At 46.1% G+C, this 17,500-nt stretch overlaps 2 protein-coding genes across 2 annotated transcripts; both read left to right on the top strand.

The window, feature by feature from the left end:
* Nucleotides 1-3,718: 3,718 nt before the first annotated feature.
* Nucleotides 3,719-10,247, top strand: krt5 (keratin 5). The gene is made up of 7 exons (XM_083675724.1): nucleotides 3,719-4,421; nucleotides 7,173-7,381; nucleotides 7,539-7,695; nucleotides 7,863-8,027; nucleotides 8,195-8,320; nucleotides 8,589-8,809; nucleotides 9,054-10,247. Exons 1-7 carry the CDS (start codon nucleotides 3,837-3,839, stop codon nucleotides 9,376-9,378), a joined length of 1,788 nt encoding a protein of 595 aa, XP_083531850.1. The 5' UTR covers nucleotides 3,719-3,836; the 3' UTR covers nucleotides 9,379-10,247.
* Nucleotides 10,248-12,815: 2,568 nt separating this feature from the next.
* Nucleotides 12,816-16,963, top strand: LOC310808685 (keratin, type II cytoskeletal cochleal-like). The gene is made up of 7 exons (XM_083675725.1): nucleotides 12,816-13,409; nucleotides 13,979-14,187; nucleotides 14,367-14,523; nucleotides 14,805-14,969; nucleotides 15,115-15,240; nucleotides 15,557-15,777; nucleotides 16,063-16,963. Exons 1-7 carry the CDS (start codon nucleotides 12,831-12,833, stop codon nucleotides 16,358-16,360), a joined length of 1,755 nt encoding a protein of 584 aa, XP_083531851.1. The 5' UTR covers nucleotides 12,816-12,830; the 3' UTR covers nucleotides 16,361-16,963.
* The last annotated feature ends 537 nt before the right edge of the window (nucleotides 16,964-17,500 follow it).

The following is a 17,500-nucleotide window of genomic DNA, read 5'->3' as shown; positions in this document are numbered from 1 at the left end:
TTGTAATTTCTGAATGGTGAAACCAATATTTAAAGCTGAGAATCTCCACTTCAACCTTATAGTAATTGTTTGATTTGAAAATCGAAACCTTTCGAGTGTAGAGCCAAAAGAAGAAAAAAATGCTTTACTGCTTCATTTGCTAATGCTTCATTACTTATGCAGTATTTGGCCTCAATATATTACGGTAGACAGTCCCATTTTGGTGCTCTAACTATCAACACAACGCAACTCTGTTTTGTTGATATTTACAGTGGTTGATAGTTTGTTGAGCTAAAACAGGAAATGTGTTACTGAATATGCTTTTCTCTTTGAAGATGGCATCTGATTTTCCCATGCAGTCTCTCTCACCCAATGAGGTCATCTTGTTATGACCTACTGTGCCATGGTAACTGTAACAACTTAATCCTCTATCCTCCGTCCCTTCCCCCAACACCACTCCATTTCCATTAGCAGCCAATACAATGTGATACAATGTGGCAAAGCTACAATAAGTGACAAAATAAGTTAGAGAATGAGAGAGAGAGAGAGAGAGAGAGAGAATAAGAGATTTATAAATGAGATACTGAGAGGAGAGAAACAGATATGAACGTTACAGAAGGCAAGAGAACTACTCTCTACAGCACAGCCTAGAGGGCATATTCACCCCACTCTGCGAAGGGAGGAACCCTCAAGGCCGTAGTGTACTGTGAACACACACACACATACACACACATACACACACACACACACACACACACACACACACACACACACGAACAAACCACACATGCAAAAATGCACACATACACGCACACATTTACATTTAAGCTTTTATTCAAAGCGACTTACAATAAGTACAACAGTCATCATAAGTAAAACCTACGATAACAACAAAAAAAGTGCCATAGGCAGTCACAGTGCTACACAAAATTATTCTGTAAATTATTCAAGTTCTGGTAATTCTGTAGGGTGTTAGGGGGTGCAGAGGTCTAAGAAGGAAGAGCCCAGGTGTGTCCAAAAGAGATGGGTCTTTAGTCTACGGCAGAAGATACATTTAAATTTTTACATTTACATTTATGGCATTTAGCAGACGACTTTATTCAAAGTGACTTACAAAAAATACATTTGTCTAAGTAAGTAAATCATCTATCCATCAGTCATCATAAGAAAAAGTAACCTATGCTAGGACCAGGGGCTATTGGCAGTCACAATGCTAGAAGAAGGAATAATTACTTTTTTTTATTATTATTAATTTATTTACAATAGAGAAATTGTACAGGAGGGTAGTGGGGATGAAGAGGTCTTTAGGAGGGACAGTTAAGATGTAGCCTAACTCTGCTGTCCTGACAGTGGTAGGAAGCTCATTCCACCACTGAGGCGCCAAGACTGAGCAGAGTGACCACTACATCCTCGTACAGATGGCGGTGCCAAGTGGCCAGCAGAGGTGGAAAAACGGAGTGATCGGGCCGTGGTTTGGGGACTGACCATCGTTTGCAGATAGAGAGGGGCTGTTCCCTTTACCGCTCTGTAGGCGAGCACAAAGGACTAGAATCTGATGCGAGCTGCTACTGGGAGCCAGTGAAGGGTGCGGAGGAGGGGGGTGACATAGGAGAATTTGGGGAGATTGAACCACATGTGCTGCAGCATTCTGGATGAGCTGCAGAGGTCTGATGGTGGAGGCAGGGAGCCCGGCCAGAAGTGAGTTGCTGGAGTCTAGGAGATGACAAGTGCCTAGACCAGGAGTTGCGCTGCTTCTCTCGTGAGGAATGGACATATCCTTCCAATGTTGTAGAGGAAGAATCTACAGGAGCGGGCCATCGCTGTGATGTTAGCTGCACAGGACAGTTGAGAAATAAAAAGTTGAGTGTCATCAGCATAGCAGTGGTAAGAGAAACTGTGTGAGGAAATTACAGAGCCAAGAGATTTGGTATAGAGAGAGAACAATAAGGGTCCTAGGACAGAGCCCTGGGGGAGGGGACGTGATGTGGACAGTGACCCTCTCCCAGGGTACCTGGTACGAGCAATCAGCCAGGTAGGATACAAACCTGGAGAGTGCAGAGCCTGAGATGCCCAGCTCTGAGAGGGTGGAGAGAAGGATCTGGTGGTTTACTGTGTCGAACGCAGCAGACAACTCCAGAAGAATGAGAATAGAGGAGAGGGAGGAAGCTCTAGCAGTGTGGAGGGCCTTTATGACAGCAAGGAGAGCAGTCTCAGTAGAGTAAGCAGCCTTAAAGCCGGATTGATGTGGGTCAAGGAGATTGTTCTGAAAGAGATAATGCAAGAGTTGGTTACAAACAGCACATTCAAGAGTTTTAGATAAGAATGACAGATGGGTCAAATGATGTCTTCTTGAGAAGACGTTTTACTCTGGCTGTCTTAAAGGCAGCTGGGACAGAGCCAGTGGTCAAGAAGGAATTCATGAGGGTGGTAAGGAAATGAAGGATGTCTTTTGTGATGGAATGGAGAAGGGGTGAGGGGATGGGATTGAGAAGGCAGGTCACACACACACACGCACACGCACGCACGCACACACACTACACATACAAAAACATACACACACACACACACACACACGCCACACATACAAACACACACACACACACAAATACAAAAATGCACACACATGCACAACACACACACACCACACATACAAAAACACACACATGCACACACCCACACACACATACAAAAACAAACCCACACACACACATGCTCAGACACTGTGGTGTATTTAGATATAACAAAAACAACAAAATACAAGACACACACACACACTCTGTAGTATTTAGGCAAAAACAACTAAATACAAGATCCTTTATTGCCACACAAGCAAGGTTGGTGGAAATGGTGGGGAGCTGGTGTGAAAATGAACTGTCCCAGGAGTGGCACCAACATCACCCATTGTCAATACACATCAATGCAACATTACTACTCTCAGATAATCAGCAGAGGGGAATGGTCCTCTATGATGGTCAGTCTAGTTGAATGGTCCTCTATGATGGTCAGTCTAGTTGAATGGTCCTCTATGATGGTCAGTCTAGTTGAATGGTCCTCTATGATGGTCAGTCTAGTTGAATGTCAGTCTATGATGGTCAGTCTAGTTGAATGTCAGTCTATGAGGACTCCATTGAGCAGAGAGAACAGAGACGTGTTTGTCTACGCAGACACCATAATCTCTCTCTCTCTCACCTGCCCCCCTCCCCCTCCCCCCTCTCTCTCTATAATGAATGGGATGATAGGCTCTCTGATGACAGAGTGTGAGGTGTGGACTGGGCAAGAGTCTCTAATGATGCCCATCACACCCAGTGCATGCATTAACTACACAATCTGATCAAATTAAGTAAAATGTCAACATGTCTTCAGAAATGTGAAAGGGTTTACCACCTTTGTTCTCTCCTCTCCCCTGAAGTGTAAATGCCATTCCTCTGTGCGTGCATACGTGTGTGTGTGTGTGTGTGTGTGTATTTGTGTGTGTGTGTATGTACACCTGGGTGTGCCGGGGCCTGATCGGTTTACAGGAACTGGCACTGTTACCTGTCTAACAAGCCGGGTCTCTCCAACCTCCCGACAGAGAGAGAGAGAGAGAGAGAGAGAGAGAGAGAAAGAGAGGGAGAGAGAGAGAGAGAGAGAGAAAGAGAGAGTGAGAGAGCTGAGCTAGAGACCAGCTGATGATGGAGGTGGAGCCCAGCAGGAGCCCCACCCCCAGTGGGAGGCAGATATAAACCTTCGGTCAGCAGACAGAAGGCACTCAGAGGGACTCAACTTCCTTCTTAGTGAGCTCACCTGCTCCTCTCTGTCTCTGCCTCTGTTCATCTCCCCTCCTCATTTCTTCTCATCTCCCCAACAAAAGAACAGCCATGAGTGTATACAAGTCAAGCTACAGTTCAAGCAGCATGAGCGGCGGCGGCGGCTTTGGCAGCAGCGGCGGCGGCGGCGGCGGCTTTATCAGCAGCAGCGGCGGCGGCTTTGGCGGCGGCAGCAGCTTTGGCGGCAGTGCTGGTGGTGGCAGTAGAAACTTCTCCAGCATGTCTGCTGTTCCCCTGGGCACCAGCCGTATGTCCGTCAGACGCTCCGGGGGTGGGGGCGGGAGCTATGGCGGTGGTGGATCCAGCTTCAGCTACTCAAGCGGGGGTGGTGGTGGTGGTGGTGCTGGTTTCGGCTACGGTGGTGGCCTTGGCGGTGGCCTTGGCGGTGGCGGTGGCGGCTTCGGTAGTGGCGGCTTCGGTGGTGGCAGCTTCGGTGGTGGCGGCGGCTACGGTGGTGGCGGCTTCGGCGGTGTTGGTGGCGGTGGCGGCTTCGCCCCCATCACAGCAGTCACAGTCAACCAGAGCCTCCTGGCCCCCCTCAACCTGGAGATCGACCCCAACATCCAGACCGTCCGCACACATGAGAAGGAACAGATCAAGACCCTCAACAACCGCTTCGCCTCCTTCATCGATAAGGTCAGTGCTCCTCTAGTTTTCCAAAAGTCATCGTGTCTGGTTATAGGTTCAGATGTGTTATAACTGTGTAATTATGTGTAAGAACATGTAATAGGTATGTGATAACTATAGCCAAGTCAACATTTGTTGCATATTAATAACAATAACAACATATTGCAAGGATGAGATGGTGGCAGCATGACAGACCTAAGTCACAAAAATAGTATTTGCTCTGTTTCAAATGTGTCAGGTGTCCTTGATTTAGCTTGGATAGTGCGCTGGATCAGCAGGTTTTAGACTTTTGAGACGGTTCCATTTGGGTCCGTTGTGCCAGGCAAACTAAACCAAGCGACATAAAGTATCTGAAAGAACAAAGTATTTCAACCCAGGTCAGGAGCATAAACATAGTAGGCTGCAATGGTACAAATAAGAGAATCACATTTACTTTGCAAGGACAGTTATATCTAGGACGTTCAAGTGAAGTTGTTTTTATGGTACTGCACGCTTGGTGCAAACAGCACAATAGGATAGCCTGAAGGCCCTGCCGGTCTCTACAGTGAGTGACTGGGTTCATTAATTATTTCCCAACTACACTCAGCTCAACAAACACCCGGAAATCCTGCCCATTTTGGACCCAGCTAGAGCTGGCTGTGAAAACAAATACTGAGAACACTATAGTCTACAGTTCTACTGCACTGTAGAATATCACCTCATAACAGGTTGTCAAAGCACCGTTGTTGCATTGAAACATAGAAACTGACAGTGGATGGCTGCTTGAGTAGTCCTCTATGACCGTAATTGACCAGCAGACCGGGTCTCTGGGTTTGAGGGGGGGTGAGGATGGAAACCCTAGTCCAGGCAGATCACATGTCTCCTGGCTCTCTCTGAGGGAGCGAGGGGGGGGTATCAGGTTATCCTCCATTCCCATGGTAGCAGCAACCCACAGGGTCTTAATTGAAAGGCTCAGAAGGTGTGCAGAAGAGTGTATCCCAATCTCTTAAGTACACAACAATACAACAATAGTTTGCAGGTGTGTTGGAGATATACAATATACGTTTGACAAAAAAATAAAAACAGTCCTTGCAAAACACCTCTTATTTATTTTCGGTTGAATAAATTCTGTGCAGTTAGTTGTTCTCAACTTAGAACATCTCTTCCTTAGCATGAAAATGTAATAACATAAGTTTGAAACTATTTGATCAAATGAAGGAGTTGTGTTTCAGGGTTACTCCCTAAATATCTTTATCTTTGATATACTTTTAGTCTTTTGCGAAGGTCACAAGAAGATAGAGACATTTTCTCCAGGGAGAAATCAAATGAACTGAACCACACCCTGTCAGTAAAAATGCTCACTCAGCCCTTCATACAGAGACACCAACCAAACACACCTGCTTTTATCTTGAATGAGTGAACAGATCAAATTCATACTGAATTCTGCCTTTATTCTGTAAAAGACAACTTTATAATTGAAAAATACAATGATATATGCTTGCATTGTGAGAATATGGGACGTAACGTTCGAAGTCCAAACACATCTTATCTTCCTAACATTATCAATCAATTATTATACTTTCATAGTCACCTAAAAGTAAATTATATATTTGAGCACAATACTGTATAGTAACTGCCCCAAGGCAGGTATTTGTTGGCTTCTATGGCCTTAAATGTCCTATAAATATAATGAGTGTCAGCACTACACAGCCTGTGAGCCTCAGGCTAGGGTGTGGTACAGTAGGATTTACTCTCAGGCTCAGGGTGTGGTACAGTACATGGTACAGTGAGGTATGGCGAGGTACAGTTAGGTAACTCTGCTGAGGCTTGCCATTAGGGCTGAAAGGAGAAAAGAGGGCTAGGGCGTAGGTGTGGTGGCCTGGGCTTGCGGCACCTCCCTCCCCTACTGCAGGGACAGGCCTGGACAGCTCCCTGGCACTCTAGGGGCAGGCCTACGAAGCTCCCTGCCCCTCTTGGGGCAGGCCTCCAAAGCTACTGTCCCTGGCCCTCGATGGGTAGGCCTCCCAAGCTCCATGGCCCTCTAGTGGCAGGCTTCCACAGTTCCCTGGTTCTTTAGGGGCAGGCCTCCCAAGCTCCCTGGCCCTCTTGGGGCAGGCCTCCACAGCTACTGGCCCTGGCCCTCTAGTGGCAGGCCTCCACAGCTCCCAGGCCCTCTAGGGGCGACCGTAAAATGCTACCTCGCCCTGGAGGGAATCGTCTCAGGCAGCAGGAACACTTTGAGACTTGTAATTGGTCCAAGTCATTTCAGTTTAGGGTAGTTTTAACATGAGCTCATCAGCAGTACAGAACACCCTCAGAGTATAGCCAGATCCTCTCCCAGTCCGTCCCTGGCCCCAGAGAAAAGCTTGCCTTTAGCTGCCAATAAGGGCTCACAAAAAGAGCTGAGTGTGGGTGTGCAGGTCTTTCCAACCAAGATGTGGTAGAATGGCAGCTTTGTCTGAGGAAAGTCCCGATTGGCAGTAAAGGCATAGAGTCTTTAGAACCTCAGATAGAATATGCATGCTGAATCTTGAGCCACTAAATACAGTCAAGTTAATCCACTTCTCAGATTTATGATTGTATTGGCAGCAAGATGTTACCACAGTAACTTATATGGCTGACAAATCACATGCTAAATCAGAAGATGAGGATTCCCAAATATAAGACAAAACATCCATTCAACCTTTTCTATAGCATAAACATCTTCTCTTGTGCTTGTTTGGTCTCTCCTCTAGCCACCTTACACTAAATAATTCCTCTGATGTCACTTCCTGTGTACAGGTGCGCTTCCTGGAGCAGCAGAACAAGATGCTGGAGACCAAGTGGACCCTCCTGCAGGACCAGACCACCACACGCTCCAACATCGACGGCATGTTCGAGGCCTACATCGCCAACCTGCGCAGGCAGCTGGACGGCCTGGGAAATGAGAAGCTCAAGCTGGAGGGAGAGCTGAAGAACATGCAGGGTCTGGTGGAGGACTTCAAGAACAAGTGAGTGTGAATGGAGAAACACAACCGTAGAAGAAATCTCTAGAATGGCCCAAAGTCAGCATTGGAACACCACTGAAGATGTCATTAGAATGGCATAAGTATTGTACTGGTTTAGAATGTTTTCACTGTAACAACATTATATTGGCTGTCTTTTCAGATATGAAGATGAAATCAACAAGCGTGCTGGAGTGGAGAACGAGTTTGTCCTCCTCAAGAAGGATGTTGATGGTGCCTACATGAACAAGGTGGAGCTGGAGGCCAGGGTCGACGCCCTCCAGGACGAGATCAACTTCCTCAGAGCTGTCTACGAGGCGGTAAGGCCCACATCCTATCATGAATTGTATTTGATTATACAATAAAACCTCACAGTCATTATATCACAAATCATAAGCTCTTTCATTCAGAATCAGTGGTGTTGATACCCCCATGTCTCCCTCCATTGATCTCCTTCTCCACCCCCCTTCTCCTTCTCCCCCTCCAGGAGCTGCATGAGCTGCAGAGCCAGATCAAGGACACCTCAGCGGTGGTGGAGATGGACAACAGCCGTAACCTGGACATGGACTCCATCGTGGCTGAAGTGCGTGCCCAGTACGAGGACATCGCCAACCGCAGCAGAGCCGAGGCCGAGACCTGGTACAAGCAGAAGGTAAGAGAAGAAGAATCTTCAACATCATTCAGTTATTTACTTTTAATGATAATCGTAAAGATGGTGAAGCCAAAAACAATATCCCATCTTCAGATGTAAGATTCTATTCCATTCCATTTTTTGCTGTTCCATTCTAATGGACTTCACTTCCATCTGTCTTCCACCAGTTCGAGGAGATGCAGACTTCAGCAGGATCAACAGGTGAAGACCTCCGCACCACCAAGGCCGAGATCGCCGAGCTCAACCGCATGATCAGCCGTCTCCAGAACGAGATTGAGTCTGTCAAGGGACAGGTACTGTATTTATGATGGGGAACTCAAACATTAAATTCATAGATAGTAGTATTTAATGTATTGAACCTTTATTCATCCAGGTTAGTCTCAGTGAGATAAAATCTCCTTTTCAAGTGAGACATGGATGAAAAATTAAGAATTTGCTAGTTGTTACGACATAGTTTCAATCATCTAGAATGTTAATGGTGCCTTCATATAAAGTGAACAAAAAACATATCATCGTTAGTTTTCAACTTGTAATCTTACTTTCTCTTCTTCCATCTGTTAGCGTGCTAACCTTGAAGCCCAGATCGCCGAGGCTGAGGAGCGCGGTGAGTTGGCTGTGAAGGATGCCAGGCTGCGTATCAAGGATCTGGAGGATGCCCTCCAGAGGGCCAAGCAGGACATGGCACGCCAGGTCAGAGAGTACCAGGAGCTGATGAATGTCAAGCTGGCCCTGGACATTGAGATCGCCACCTACAGGAAACTACTGGAAGGAGAAGAGACCAGGTAAGCACAGGGCCGAAATCCAGAGAAGAATAATGGAGACAGGCATTGCAAAGGAAATCTATAGGTCCTGAACAGGCAGACTAAAAGCAATAGACATTCTGTTGCCAAACGTCTAAATGCAGTCAACTCTTTCACAAGGGTATGTTGTGAATAGCTAATAAATTGCTTCACAATGGTAGACATTCAAAATTATTGTTCATTATAATGTATATAATTGATAACCAACCTATGTGTCTCTCCCCAGAATCTCCGCTGGTGGTGCATCTGCAACCGTCCACATCACAAGCTCTGGCGGCGGCGGCGGTGGCGGCGGTGGTGGATTCGGCGCTGGCGGTGGCGGTGGATACGGCGGTGGATTCGGCGCTGGCGGTGGCGGTGGCGGTGGCCTGGCCCTTGGAGGAGGTGGTGGTGGTAGTTTCGGCTATGGCAGCAGCGGTGGCAGTGGGATGTCCATCTCCATGGGAGGAGGAGGAGGAGGAGGCGGCGGCTATGGCATGAGCAGCGGAGGTGGTGGCTACAGCATTTCCCGCACCTCCTCCAGCTCCGTGTCCTCCGGTCGTCGCTTCTAGACACAGTGGCAATCCCTCCCTCCTTCCACTTTTCCTCCCTCTCTCCATCTCCCTCTCCTCTACAACAAGCTTTCACCCTCTCATTATCCTGTCACCTGCAGACACAGAGCATCCACTGATCTACACTAAACCAGGATGGTCTGTCAGATATTAAGACCCATCCTTAGAGATGTACATGCCCCATAGATACACAGGCTTATCACATATACTAGACTAGATGAGGATCAGATAATGCACTCTGACTGCGGTCGACAGCTACCATATGCCGTTATTCTCCATCTTCCAACGTGTATATGTCTGTGTTGAGGCTCTCTCTTCAGCACCATGACCTTACTCACAGATTCAGAACGTACACACACAATGTAAAGATAGAGGCAGAGAGATACCAAAAAATAACATTGGCAGCAGAAGAAGAAGAAGAAGCGTGTCTGCTCACTCGAATGAGCGTCTTCATGGAGACACAGCAGTGGCTGTAGTGCCATGACAGAGCGTCCGTGGAGAGCAACATTAGTTTACCAACTACACACAAGATGGCGAAAACTACAGGGTGTCAGTTGGTTCTCCCTGACCTCTGCACCCCACTGCCGCCATCTTGCTGTGTATTGTGAGGTCATCAAAAGCAACCGTATACAGTCCTAAAGTGGCGTCCCCCTAGCTCTGGGACAGACATCTAGCATTTAGCTACTCTATTACTTTCTCTGTCTTAGGGACTATGGGTTCTCCACTGAGGTTTGCAAACAGTGTTTTTACTCTGTTTTTGTTTTTTTTCATTCTGACCAAATTAAGGCTGGCTGGTACGACCAGATTTCTTGAATGTCATTGACCAATGTACCAACAACATATCTTGAATAAATCTGAGCTCTATTACATTGTGACTCATCTTTCTCTTGTTTTGTGGTGAGAAGGTTAACAGTCCTTTCAAGGGTTTAAAGGGCAATATGGGTACATCCATTTTTAGACTTTTAAATTAGGCCTAATGATATGTAGCCAATGATTCTTGAAGAATATAACTTATAAATGGCTCTTGAGCTTGGTTCAACTGTCTTACCCAATCAGAACCCAAAATATAACATTGTTTTACTCCATTGTTTATAAACAATGTAATTGTAAACAAATACTGTATAGTTTCAACATTTTTAAATGATCATGTGGATCTCATGGATGGTCAGTTCTTGCATCCATAGCTCTGTCTATGAATTTGAGAGTGGTTACAATTCTCCAGCCCCATCCCTCAGCTGTTTACAATAACAACTGCAGTATCAATGCACTTTCCCTAAAAGCTTATATAAATTAGCTATATTAACTATATACTGCCATGACAGTTTAAAGGGCAGATTGGAAAATCTAAATTTAGTGTTGTCCAATGTAATGAGGGACCAAGAGTAACAATAACATCATTGTCAAAGCAGATGCAACACAAAGGGATTTGTTATTAATCTAGGGCACAATTGCAAACAAAATTCTGAATGAGATGACCATAAACCATAGACCATAGGTCATTCCAGTCAGATCCATCTTTAATTTCTTAGTCATTGGAAATAAAAACAATAATTAGGTGGGATTTATTACAGCATTGGATGACTGCATTAATATTCCATTCACCCAGCTCAATATAACATTCATAGGTTTTACATACCCAGCCGGGCATGATACTAGAATTAGCCCACCCTATACCCATGAGGTTGCTACAATCTATCCTACATCTATCCTGATCAATCCTAGGGGTGGCAGGTGGCCTAGAGGTTAGAGAGGCTGGCCAGCAATCGGGAGGTTGCTGGTTCAATCCCCACCTCTAGGAGAGAGCCGGATGTGAGCTGGTAACTGGGCTACTAGGCTCCTACCACTGCCCTTGAGCAAGGCACTTAACCCCTAACTTAACACCCTCCAGTGGTGCAAAATATGGCTGCCCAGAGTCTTGTTCTTCTTCACATAGTTGATAACACAAGTGCACAGGAGGAGAGATAGGTTGGAGTGGCATATTCAATATCACCTTGCACACTCTTGCCTGGATCGAACTGATCTCACATACACAGTTCACAATTCATAGAGTAGCAGCCATATACAGAGCATCATCACTTCACTTGTTGTACTCTTTCTCTCATCACACGCTCTTCTCCTCTCACCTTTTCCAGCCTTTTTCCGCCTGGGAACATCACAAAACAAAACAAAAAAAACATATTAGCCTACTGGCATTACGACTGCCAATGGCCCCTGGTGTGAGCATTGATTACTTTGTCTCATGATGACTGTTGGATAGATGATTCACTTACTTAAACAAATGTATTGTTGTAAGTCGCTTTGGATAAAGGCGTCTGCTAAATGCCATAAATGTAAATGTAAATGTCGTTCTGCTCCGTCTCTTACATTTTTAAAGCATTTCATTTGTATTTCTCTCTCAATATATCTCTGCCTGTCTCCAGAATTTTCCGCAAAAAAGACGTGCACAGACAGTAAGACAATAAACTAGCTAGCCTATGTGATTGTGATTGGATGACCAGAACGTGAGGAACAGTCCTCAGAAGATGCTCATTTTAGCTAAAAACTATTAAAAACTATTTTTTAACTAAAAATTTAGATTTGCAGCAACCAAACCATCTAACTTTATCCGCTACCATAATAAGACTATCTCACTTTTTTTTAAACTACCCAGCAAATGTATCGTCAAAACCATCTTTAAATAAGACTTTGCATGCCCACAAAGTTTCTTCACAAAGTGTGCTGTACAGTTGTTGTATTTAGATTTAGACAATATCCTTTTATTGCCAGACAACCAAGGGTGGTGGAATTAGTTTGAGTAAAGCCTGGTTGGGAGCTGGTGTGAAAATGAACTGTCCAAGGAGTGGCAGTATCGTTACTCATTGTCAATGCACACCAATGCAACGTTATTACTCTCAGATATTAAAAAGAGGATAACGGTTCGCTAGGAAGGTCAGTCCAGTTCAATGACAGTCTATGAGGACTCCACTGAGCAGACAGAACAGACCTGTTTGTCTATGCAGACACCACCACCTCTCTCTCTCTCTCTCTTTATCTCTCTCTCTCTTTGTGTCTCAGTGGTAGTGAATGGGATGATAGATTAGGAAGTGTAAACCACACTCCAAATGACCACTCCTACACAACAGTACACATCAGAATGTGAGAATTGTGCACTGGGAAAGAGTCTCTAATGGTACACACCCATGATGTCCACCACACCCAGTGTATGCATCATCAAGTAATATGTGAAAATGTGTGGTGTGTGTGTGTGTGTGTGTGTGTGTGTGTGTGTGTGTGTGTGTGTGTGTGTGTGTGTGTGTGTGTGTGTGTGTGTCACCTGGGTGTGCCGGGGTCTGGTTTACAGGGGCTGGCACTGTTACCTGTCTGACGAGCCCCACCCCATTATGGGCAGATATAAACCTGCGGTCCACAGACAGAAGACATCCCCCCATCCGCAGAGGAAGAGAAGAACAGCCATGAGTGTCCAATACTCCAAGATTACGACCGTCAGTGGAGGCAGCAGGAGCGGCGGTGGAAGAAGCGCCGCCGGTGGAAGCTCCAGTGGTGGAAGCTTCAGTGCTGGAAGCTTCGGTGGTGGAAGCTTCGGTGGTGGAAGCGTCCGTAGGAGCTTCTCCAGCCAGTCTGCTGTTCCCACAGGCTACAGCCGTATCAGCAGTGCGTCCATTAGACGCTCCGGGGGTGGAGGAGGTGGCGGCTTCGGTATGGGGGGTGGTGGAGGCTTCAGAAGTGGCAGTGGTGGATCTAACTACAGCTACATGAGCGGAGGTGGTGGAGGAGGAGGTGGAGGAGGCTTCGGTGGTGGAATGGGAGGATTTGGTGGTGGAGCCGGAGGGTTCTGTGGCACTGCTTTCGGTAGTGGTGGTGGTGGTTTCGGTGGTGGTATGGGCTGCGCCCCCATCACAGCAGTCACAGTCAACCAGAGCCTCCTGGCCCCCCTCAACCTGCAGATTGACCCCAACATCCAGACAGTCCGCACCCATGAGAAGGAACAGATCAAGACCCTTAACAACCGCTTCGCCTCCTTCATAGACAAGGTCAGCGCGTGTCATTGTGTCTGGTTGAAGGTTAAAATGTGTTATAACTGCAGCCCTGTGTGTGTGTGTGTGTGTGTGTGTGTTTGTGCGTGCGTGCGTGCGTGCGTGCATGCGTGCGTGCGTGTGCGCGTGTGTACACCTGGGTGTGTCGGTCTATGCCTTTGTAACCAAGGTGTGACAGAATGGCAGCTTCATCTGAGGACAGTCCTAATTGGCAGTAAAGGCTGGATGACCTCATGCAGAATATGCATGTTGAATCTTGAGCCACTAATTACAGTCAAATGAATCCACTTCTCAGACGTATGACTGTATTGGCAGTGAGATGTTACCACAGCAATTTATATGGCTGACTAAAATCATGAAATGACAATGAGGATTCCCAAATATACGACAAAACATCTGTCTAACCTTTTCTATTGCATAAACATCTTGCGATCTCAGATCTTGTGATGGTTTGGTATCTCCTCTTGCCACCTTACTGCAATGTAAGTCGCTTTGGATAAAAGCGTCAGCTAAATGGCATATATTACCTTACACAAACTAACTCCTCTGTCACATCTTGTGTACAGGTGCGCTTCCTGGAGCAGCAGAACAAGATGCTGGAGACCAAGTGGAGCCTCCTGCAGGACCAGACCACCACACGCTCCAACATTGACGCCATGTTCGAGGCCTACATCACCAACCTGCGCAGGCAGCTGGACGGCCTGGGCAATGAGAAGCTCAAGCTGGAGGGAGAGCTGAAGAACATGCAGGGTCTGGTGGAGGACTTCAAGATCAAGTGAGTGTGAAGGGAGGAACACAACCCTAGAAGAAGTCTCTAGAATGGCACTAAATCAGCATTGGAATACCAGTGAAGAAGTCATTAGAATGGCATTAGCATTGTACTGGTTTAGAATGCTTTCACTGTTCCCATCAATTTTGGCAAATGTAACAATATCATATTGGGTCTCTTTTCAGATATGAAGATGAAATCAACAGGCGCGCTGGAATGGAAAATGAATTTGTTCTTCTCAAGAAGGATGTGGATGGTGCCTACATGAACAAGGTGGAGCTGGAGGCCAGGGTCGACTCCCTCCAGGACGAGATCAACTTCCTCAGAGCCATCTACGATGCGGTAAGGCCCACATCCTATTTTATAATCAGAAATAACATATCCTGTCTCATAGTCATGAATTGTATTTGACTGAACCTTTATTTATTCATGTTAGTCTCATTGAGATCCAATCTATTTTTAAGACGGACCTGGAACAAGATAATTTGTCAAGGCTAACATCACGTCACAGTCGTAATATTACAAATAATAAGCTCTGTCGTTGGAAATCAGTGGCGTTGATACCCCCACCTCTCTCTCTCTCCCTCCCTCCTCCACCTCCCCTTCTCCATCTCCCCCTCCAGGAGCTGCGTGAGCTGCAGGCCCAGATCAAGGACACCTCAGCGGTGGTGGAGATGGACAACAGCCGTAACCTGGACATGGACTCCATCGTGGCTGAAGTGCGTGCCCAGTACGAGGACATCGCCAACCGCAGCAGAGCCGAGGCCGAGTGTTGGTACAAGCAGAAGGTAAGAAGAGAAGAATCTTCAACATCATTCAACTATATACTTTTAATGATAATCCTAATGATGGTGAAGCCAAAGACAATATTCCATCTTCAGATTCTATGCTGTTCCATTCTAATGGACTGCACTTCTATCTTTCTTCCACCAGTTCGAGGAGATGCAGACTTCAGCAGGATCATATGGTGATGACCTCCGCTCCACCAAGGCTGAGATCTCCGAGCTCACCCGCATGATCAACCGTCTCCAGAACGAGATTGAGTCTGTCAAGGGACAGGTACTGTATTTATGATGGATAATTTTGAAACATGTAATTCATAGATAGTAATATTTCAATTATTTCAACATTATTTATCCAAATTAGTCTCATTGAGATAAAATCTATTTTTCAAGTGAGACCTGGATGAAAAATGTGACATAGTTTAAACCATCTAGAAAGTTAATTTGCTAGTTGTTACGACAGAGTTTCAACCATCTTGAATGTTACGGGTGCCTTGATATAAAATTAACAAAAAATCATATTGTTACGTAAAAACATATCATGAGGTTAGTTTTTAACTTGTAATCTTACCTTCTCTTCTTCCACCTGTTAGCGTGCTCACCTGGAAGCCCAGATTGCCGAGGCTGAGGAGCGCGGTGAGTTGGCTGTGAAGGATGCCAGGCTGCGCATCAAGGATCTGGAGGACGCCCTCCAGAGGGCCAAGCAGGACATGGCACGCCAGGTCAGAGAGTACCAGGAGCTGATGAACGTCAAGCTGGCCCTGGACATTGAGATCGCCACCTACAGGAAACTGCTGGAAGGAGAAGAGACCAGGTAAGCACAGGGCCGAAATAAAAAGAAGGATTGGGATGAGCCTGTCCTCCAATTTCTACCTCCACCAGCCTCCCCTGAGACAAATGCATTGCTAAGAAAATCGATAGGTCTGAAACAGGCAGAATAAAAGCAACAGAAATTCTTTTACCAAACTTCTAAATGCAGTCAAGTCTTTCACAAGGCTATGTCTTGAATAGCTAATACATTGCTTCACAATGGTAGACTTTCAAAATGAATGTTGAATATAATGTATATAATTGCTCATTAATCCATATGTCTTCCCAGAATCTCCTGTGGTGGCGGAACTGCAACCGTCCACATCACAAGCTCTGGTGGTGGCGGCGGTGGATACGGCATGGGCGGAGGCATGGGCGGAGGCATGGGCGGAGGCCTGGGCGGAGGCCTGTCCCTGGCAGGAGGTGCCGGTGGTTTCGGCTATGGAGGTGGCAGCAGCATGAGCAGTGGGATTTCCATGTCCACTGGAGGGGGAGGAGGCGGCAGCAGCAGCTATGGCATCAGTAGCGGAGGAGGTGGCTGCATTTCCAAGACCCAATCCAGCTCCTCCTCCATTCGTCGCTACTAGACACAGCGGCAGTCCCTCCCTCCCTCCACTTCTCCTCCCCCTCTCCCCCCTCCCCTCCTCCACAACAACCTCCTACCAAAAAATAACATCGGCAGCAGAAGAAGAAGAAAAAGATGAAGAAGTGTGTCTGCTCACTCTACCGGCCAGCCTTTTAGTAGCTGGATGAACGTAGTCATGGAGACACAGCATTGGCTGTAGTGCCATGACAGAGCATCCGTAGAGAGCAAAATCAGTTTACCATAGCGCACAAGATGGTGGCAGTCTAAAGATAAGCATATTAGGACTAGGGTCCATGTTGTTCACCTAGGTTGTCACCTAGGTTGGTTCTCCCTGACCTCTGCACCCCACTGCCGCCATCTTGCTGTGTTGTGTGAGGTCATCAAAAGTAGCCGTGTATAGTCCTAAAGTGGCGTCCCCCTAGCTCTGAGACAGACATCTAGCATTTAGCTACTCTATTACTCTCCCTGTCTTAGGGACTATGAGTTCTCCACTGAGGTTTGCAAACAGTGTCTTTATTCTGTTTTCTTTTAATTCTGACCAAACTAAGGCTGACTGGTATGACCAGATTTCTTGATTGTCATTGACCAATGTACCAACAACATATCTTGAATAAATCTGAGTTCTATTACATCTTTGTTGTGACTCATCTTTCTCTTGTTTTGTGGTTGTATATTGTATCTCATTGTATGGCTCATGAGCTTGGTTCAACTGTCTTATCCAATCAGAACCCAAAATATAACGTTGTTTTTTGTAAAGAATTTAATTGTAATCAAACACTGTATAGCTTCAAAACATGGTTCAAACTATCATGCTGATCTCATGGATGGTCAGTTCTTGCTCTGTCTATGAATATGAGAGTGGTTACATTTCTCAACCCCCATCCCTCAGCTGTTGTTGTTTGAATCCTAGATTTCCCCTTTCAATGTACAATACCTCCAGTACAATAACTGCAGTATTAAAGCACTTTCCCTGAAAGCTTATTTAAATTAGCTCAAACACTGCCGTGACAGTTTAAAGGGCAGATTGACAAGTCTAAACATAGTATAGTCCAATGTAATGAGGGACCAAGAGTAACAATAACATCATTGTCAAAGCAGATGCAACACAAAGGAGTCTGTTATTAAAGGTACAATTTAGGAC

Source organism: Argentina silus (genome assembly GCF_951799395.1).
Source record: "Argentina silus genome assembly, chromosome: 8".
Taxonomy (NCBI): Eukaryota; Metazoa; Chordata; class Actinopteri; order Argentiniformes; family Argentinidae; genus Argentina; species Argentina silus.
The sequence above is the reverse complement of the archived record's forward strand: the minus strand, read 5'-3'. Positions and strand labels throughout refer to the sequence as shown.